General features: G+C 39.1%; 1 protein-coding gene across 5 annotated transcripts in view; it reads left to right on the top strand.

The window, feature by feature from the left end:
• aopep (aminopeptidase O (putative)) overlaps positions 1-7,424 on the top strand; it is a 66,365-nt gene that overhangs the window by 24,444 nt on the left and 34,497 nt on the right. For all 5 annotated transcript variants that reach the window (XR_004656622.1, XR_004656623.1, XM_034871625.1 and 2 more), the window contains exons 8-11: positions 1,320-1,422; positions 1,649-1,756; positions 2,304-2,347; positions 4,216-4,276. Coding sequence is in view for 3 of the 5 variants with exons in the window: in XM_034871625.1 (XP_034727516.1) it covers positions 1,320-1,422; positions 1,649-1,756; positions 2,304-2,347; positions 4,216-4,276 (316 nt within the window). In the remaining 2 variants the exon portion in view is untranslated. The remainder of the gene's footprint in view (positions 1-1,319; positions 1,423-1,648; positions 1,757-2,303; positions 2,348-4,215; positions 4,277-7,424) is intronic.

Genomic DNA, 7,424 nt, shown 5'->3' with positions numbered 1-7,424 from the left:
ATGAGTAAAAAAAAAAAAAAAAAAAGTAAACAAATTATGTATTTTACAATGCAGGTCTTTCCCATGTTTTACATGGGAAAGACAATAAAATGGACTGTTAATGTTACCTGTCATAATGTTGACAGGCAGCTTTTAATGTACAGACACTGAGCATCTTTACTTCAAAATTGATTTTTCCAAATCAGGTCATTGGTGTTGGGGATTTCCTCTTAATAACAACATTTGCATGACATGTCCACATGTCGTTGAGGAGGAACACGCCTCCTTTGCATGACGAAAGAGTGTCTATTCCTGTCCAGTCAAATTTAGAAATCCCGGGAAGTTGACGACTTTCTTTCTCCGTCCACTGAGCAAACACAACATTTTTGTCCTCATTTTCTCCCACACCACTTCCTCCTCTTCTTGCCTTCTACCTAATCTACTTCCTATTTTTCTTGTCCCTGCTTACTATGCCTGGACAAAGAGCTTTAAATAAATCAAATATTTAACATGAATCAGTGTTAATACGATTTTAAAGGTGTGTTTTTGGTCTCCCTGTTTATCTGTGTGAGTCTGGTCCTGTCATGAAGCGGTCCCGTGGAAAAGTGCTAGCTAGTGATGAAGGGTGTATTGATTGGTGTGCCAGGCGTCTGGCGTATCGACTTGGCAGGAGGGTGATCCTTCAAGGCCTTCCTATTGGCACACTGAGTTAATCTGCTCAGCCTGATCAATACCGCCTAACTGAAACTATCATTGCACAGCATCCCACGTCAGCTCTGTGTTTGTCTGGCTTTTATTGGTTTTATGTGTGTTTATGGAGGTTGAAGGGATGATTTGTATCTGTGTGCGAAAGCGAAACCTAGAGCATGCCTCTTTTCGTGACTGTAGACGGAGGTACTTTTTTGTGGAAGTGTTATATGTTCGCTCAGTAAGTCATGGGCAGTAAAGTCTGAGCGCAGCAATGTGAGGTCATATAAATAGTATAGCATGCTATTATAAATCTGCAGCTTGATTTCCAGCCTGCCTCTGGCAAAGTATGGCAACTTGGCAATGTGTTTGCCATTGAGAGGAGCGGCTGAGTGGCTGGATTTAGTGTTGCTGACGGTGTATTCTTGCTCTGTAGAAATTGTGGTTTTTCTGCAACTAAAATGGAGTGGGGATGAAATAAAAACTCTATGCCTAGGCTCTCTAACTTCATCTTGATCTCTTTTTATGCTTGTGTCGCTTAGCGTGCACCTTCCTGTTTTCTGTGGGTGTTGAACATCTTTGTCGGTAAATGCCCATTTACCGGTCTTAACTTTCTGTGCTTTTTTTTCTCTGCTCTATTTGTCCTTCTGCAGACCTAACATGGAGAACACTGGTCAGGTGAGTGAGTCTGGCTCCTCCATGGTAAAACATGCCCTCAACCCTGACAAGACCTTCATGCAAGTCCATTACCTCAAGGTGAGATAAATTTGGGAATGATGGGGGGAAAAGGGTGGAGGTAGTAGGAAAAAGAAGGAAAGGAAAAGCTACAGAACAAATCAAACTATTCTGAAAAATCATATATACGTCCTTTTAGGTGGCCCACTCTTTGTTAGACTTGCGCAAACTTCCCTTATAATGCGTCTGATGTGTCTCTGTATTGTATTTAAAGAATTATGTTTGGTTGTCTTTATTTGTCGTCCAGGGTTACTTCCTCCTCAGGTTCTTGGCCAGTCAAGTGGGAGAGCAACAATTCATCGACTTCTTCAGATTATTTGTTAAGAAATACCACGGGCAACTCATTTTGTCGCAGGTGAGGCTCTTGTAAAGGAAACTTGATTAAGTTGATGGAGAATTTCGATGACTTGCAGCTACTTGAGAGGCTGCTAATCAAATCTGAGCTCAGATTTGAACTGTTTTTAATAAGAGGCACAGTGTTATTTCCATAAATTAATTAGAAAGTGATGTAAACTTGAACGCCACTGTGTTACAACAGTTGAAAATGCTCCAGCAGCATTTAAAAGTGATGGCCGTACAGCTCAGCCACATATGTTTATTCTTCTGGGGCCCATGAAGCAGAGTGATCACACCTGGAAGTCTGTGTGTGTGTGTGTGTGTGTGTGTGTGTGTGTGTGTGTGTGTGTGTGCGATGTGTGTGTGTGTGTGTGTGCGATGTGTTTCACCTGGCTCCTGTTTCTTCAGTGGCAGGCTGAGTCTTCCCACTAAATAATGGATGTAACATAAACACTGTTTAACCTTGCACTCCTGACTTAAGATCAGGAATGGCTTTCTCTTTATTTTTTTCTTCCTCCTACACCTCCCTGAATGCCTCAGTCTCTTTTTTTTTTTTTTTTTGACAGGATTTCCTGAAAATGCTGCTGATTACCTTTCCCAGCATGGAGAGGTATGGAAGTGGCTATGAATAATGCTTACAGTGTAATTCATGAGTAATGACAAAAATGTCTAGATGCATTAAAACCACTTTGGTTAGTGTTCACGTATCGGTAGACTGGTTTCCAATTCAGGATTAAAGATATGTTATTTATCAATGTTTTTCTTACCTTTACCAATTTTTAACAGATGTTCGTAGATTCATTGTCAAATATATGAGCATGTGTTGATTTGGCTTCTGTTCTTAGTCCTGCTGTGGAAACCTGACCAGCAAAAAGCTCCCAAAACCAATCCTGTTAAAAGAGCAGTCTCATCCACTTTCATATTAATTGAAGTGTGAAAGGATAACTGCTCCTCCTGCTTTCCTCCCCTCTAATTTTCTCTCTCCCTCACTGCGCTCGCTTAATCATTCAGTTCTCTATTTCTCCTGATTGCCTCATTAACCTCTTCTCTATGCCTATCTCTGTCCCTCTCTTTCTCCCTGTCTGTCGTTCACTTTGTTTTCCCCCCAACCTTCTTCTTTTCTAACCCCTCTTTTCCGCACTACTTTTTTTGTCGGCTCGGAATTGAGATTGATTAAATTAAACAGGGGGAGTTGGGGACAGTCAATATTTGTATCTGATGCCTCTTTCAGTAAACAACCCGCTCCGAAGGTTCAGGACGAGAATAGACACTAACAGTTGAGGGTCATGGCAGCTCTTTGTGCAGAGTGCAGGGTCATGTATCCTGCCCATTCCCCAGACTAAATGGGGAACATCGTATTTATAAGACTAAACATAAATACTATAAACCCACATTTAAAAAGTCATTCCCTCATTGATATGTGCTAATTAGAAACTACTGTTTTCCAGGCATCCTTGTCACTCTTTCTAATCTATCACCACTAAGGCGAATAACCGATACGATAATAAAGATGCCGAGCTCAACATGAAAAAACTAGTAGATACACGTCTTGTCTGCTCTCTTGAGACATGAAGCTTAATTCTATCCAGTCCTATTATGAAACAGTATTTGATATGTCATGTGGTGAATTAACTGTATTAACCTTTTGTTTGGCACACGGCAAGGAAACTATGCTCACATAATACCATGTAATCCTACCTTATGGTGTCTTGCTGTTGATGTGGCAGGTGTCTTTATATACTCTCTGTGGTTGGACTCCACATGCCAAGAGCTTGAGTTATTAATTCATTTAAGCATTATTGTAGGGAGCAAAAAGGCATATTTAAAAATATTTCTGTTGCAAATGAGCATCGGTTAGAAGAGCATAACTGAGAGAAAATGGGTATATAAAAATGTAAATATAATTATTTCATTACAAAACAACCCCTTTAATGCGCTGAACATCCCAGATTAATTCACAGTAATAGCTTCAGACCAGCCATGTGTGGAATTTTCCCTTAAGCACAGGCGGGCCGGATTGATGATGCACTGTAGTTACTTTTTGACTTGTTGTGGGCTTTGTATACTTTTCACACTGCACACACACTCTGGCCTGCTTGTAGAATGTTTGTTTGCGTACACATTTGTCTTTGCCAGCCAGTTCTGTCACTGTGTTTGTTTGCAGAATATGGTGTATGACCGTTTTCATGTGCAAACCATCCCCTATGAGCCTCTCCTCAGCCACACTCACACATACTTGCTTGCTGTACATGCATACAAATAAACCAAACTTATTGTCTGTACATGCATGTTTGCTTATCCTTGTATAGGAAAGTGGGTGTGCCCCTCGTTTTGTTTAAGGTGTTGGCCTAAACCTCAAATCCACCATGACCCCAACAATATTTTCCCAGAGCCATGTTTTCATAGGGTGTCTTGGGCATGAACAGTCATTGCTATAATAATAGGAAAAATACTAACACTTGTGCCATTGTGTTCCAGAAAAGGCCTCACCCTCAGTGCTATTTATGCTGACTGGCTTGATCGACCGGGAATTCCAAAGGTATGAAGAGTGTTGCTTTCTTTCTGTCGTTTGTTTTTTTGTTAAAATATAGAATTTGTTAATGCTGCTTTCATCAAATTTCTTCATACAAAGCTAAATGCCAACTGGACAAAAGACAAAAAACTAGTTGATTATACATTTAACTCTTAAATCCATTTAAATTAACATAAAACTTTACACTTGACTTTAATGTATAAAATGAATTACTATTTTATATGCACAATTAACAAATCATTCACAATATTACAATAATTGAGTACTATTGGTTGTGGACTGTTAGTTTGTGTTCAGAGTCTAGCACGTACAGTGCATTTCTGAACTGCATCATGTATCTATAAAACAGGTGATTACTTTTTGGTCTTCCTCTGTTTTTGTTTCTTTATCATATTAGGTAGTGAAAAAAATATCCCACACAGCTGTTGTTTTACAGTATTGATGCTCACAGTCAAAGCACTTTTTAATTTAGCATTTGTTGTGATCCCTTCATACCTGGGACATGCATTTATAGGGAATCATTTCATAGTCTTTGTGTAGACTGGTGTCTGGTTATGGAAGGCATTAGTTCTTCCAGTTGTGGTTTGAACTTAGCCACACCCACTCTGAACTCACACATGCACTGACTTCACTTCACAGCCTACCCCTGACCCCCAGACTTGTTCCCCCCCCCCATTTACTGTGCAATACTTAAAATACCTAAAATGACACAGGAATTCTGTGCAATTTTAATACAGTGCAATATTTAATGTTTAACCATTTAATCTCATTTCTGTGCAATATTTAATACTCAGGACTTTTGATACACCAAACTATATTTTTGCATAATGTACTGCATAATTTACTTTATATGTGTATATAGTTGCTCTCAGGACTGTTCACCACGTTCCCCCCTCTTTTTCTGCACTACTTACATTTTATATTTTTATATTTTGTGTTGACACTGTTAAGAGGGTTGCTTAAATCTTGTTGCACAGGTACTGCACTTGTGTATAATGACAATTAAGCCATTCTATTCCATTCTATTCTATTCTAACTGGCTGATGGCATCTTTGTTTTAGCTTTTTTACTTCAAGATATCCAGACCATTCCCATATACTGTTGCTGCCATTGTTTTACGTTTTTTTTTTTTCAATTCTTAATGCGCAACAAAGATTTACTTTAGTTGGCTTTTTGATCTCAGTTTTTTTCTCTATTGTTACTATTCAGTGGCCACTTTGTGTTCACTGACAACTGGGACAACATTCAACAACCTGATTGGCGTCACTCTACAAACCACAGCCTGATTGGCTCGATATGAAAACCACACGTCAAGAATCATACTGACTGCAGATACCTGAACGTCAGTCCCACATTGCCTGACCGATCTCTACAGTGCTGCTGAGAAAGACATTATCATCCTCCTTAAAAGCGGATCAATATGGCCTAAGAGCATTACTTGACTTTAATGTAGGTGAAAATGTTGTGTTCGGATCCAGTTCAAAGTCAGGAACTTTTCTTGTTTTTGGCTGTGCTCTAAGCATTTTTTCTTAGATGACAACATCTGCTTAGCATTTTTTTTCACTATTTACAAGCTTTAAATAGCGGTGTAATGACGCTCTCATAATGGGAATTATGTCTCATATTAGAAGTAAATGGCTTTCAGTATATAAATACTAATACTACAGCTCAAATGATGTGTGACTATTAGCTCGTAGGCGTTTTGAAACCGCTAGACAATGAGAGCTTTCACCATAACAGCATAAAAACTCTCGACACATTTGTCACTCAACTCAAAGTTTTTCTAATCGGTTTCCCATCATGATGACATCTTGATGTTGATGAACTTAATTCCACTTTAAGGCATCTCTGGCTGTTTAGTTCTTGAAAGCGCTAATTCAACAGTTGATGGCGTTGTGGATGTTGTGTTTTCTTGACAAGGTGATCAGTGCTGCTCTGCCTTTTCCCCCTCATATTGAGAAAGACCCACGGTCATGTTGCAAAGCCGTACTCACACACAATCGATCCATTTTAACGGCTTCTTCAATTATCCCATCTCCATGGTAACTGATCTTAATTCCCACTGTGTGTGTGTGCGATTTTGTGTGTCTGTAACCTATGGTCTGTACTGTTGCAGTCTGGGAACCTTCAACTTCTAGATTATGTGATAACGTAACTGAAGCCTTTCAGAGGGACAGTGTGGAGGGACTGCTGTTTTCTCCCACCTGATTGGGTGACTGCTAGAGTGTTCTTGCAGAGGCTTTGCCTGTGTTTGATGTGCCAGTCACCAGCTAATAAGATCAGCCAGATCGATTGAAACCTTTTACAGATGCAAGTGCTTGTGTATTATGTACCCTAGACACAAACACATTTTTAAAGTCTCTCCCTCTCTCTTGCTCTCTGCCTCTCTCTCCCTCTCCCACTCCTCCGTGCCTCCTATCTATCGCTGGACAATGTGCTTGTATTGGAGAAAGGCAGGAAATGGTTTGGCCTAATAATAAACAATGAGATTCACCAATCCTGGAGTAGGAGATGTGGAATGAGATGGCTAGGGCCGGCCTATTTTAGACCTCGACCTAGAGATTAAATGAGTAAGCATTCCCTTTGGGATGATGGATCCAGGCTGAGATACTTTGTTAAATAAAGACTACCCTTGGTTCAACCCTACCTTCTCCTAACTCCTAAAACTTACATTAAATGATAGGTCTTTTTTAGCCTAGCTTATCAATGAAAGCTTTTTTGTGATAAATAATCATAGGCATTTATATATTGTAGTTATTTAAACTGCTTGACCTATAAGAAGTTGTAGTATTATATAAGGAAATTGGATTTTAAGCCTGCACAGCTTTAAAAAAGACAAAGAAAAGAGTGCTAATTACTGAAGAACTTTGAAAAGTATGGCTGGCTGTCAAACCTAAAAACTTTTCTGTTTGCAGCAATAAAGATTTAATTCAGCATAATCCTGAAAGTTGTTCTTGGTCAAATTTTCGATCAGATTGTTTGATTAAAATCTTGATATGCTACTTCTTTTTTTCATTTTATCAATAGCTGTTTTGTGTTAAGGCAGCATTAAACCCTATTGATTTTGATAGGTTTGGTTTATTTGTTAATTGAATTTTTCCTTATTTACAAAATCACAATCTGATATCGATTCATGAGAGATAGACTACACAGA

Source organism: Etheostoma cragini, chromosome 5 (genome assembly GCF_013103735.1).
Source record: "Etheostoma cragini isolate CJK2018 chromosome 5, CSU_Ecrag_1.0, whole genome shotgun sequence".
In the NCBI taxonomy this organism is placed as follows: Eukaryota; Metazoa; Chordata; class Actinopteri; order Perciformes; family Percidae; genus Etheostoma; species Etheostoma cragini.
The sequence above is the reverse complement of the archived record's forward strand: the minus strand, read 5'-3'. Positions and strand labels throughout refer to the sequence as shown.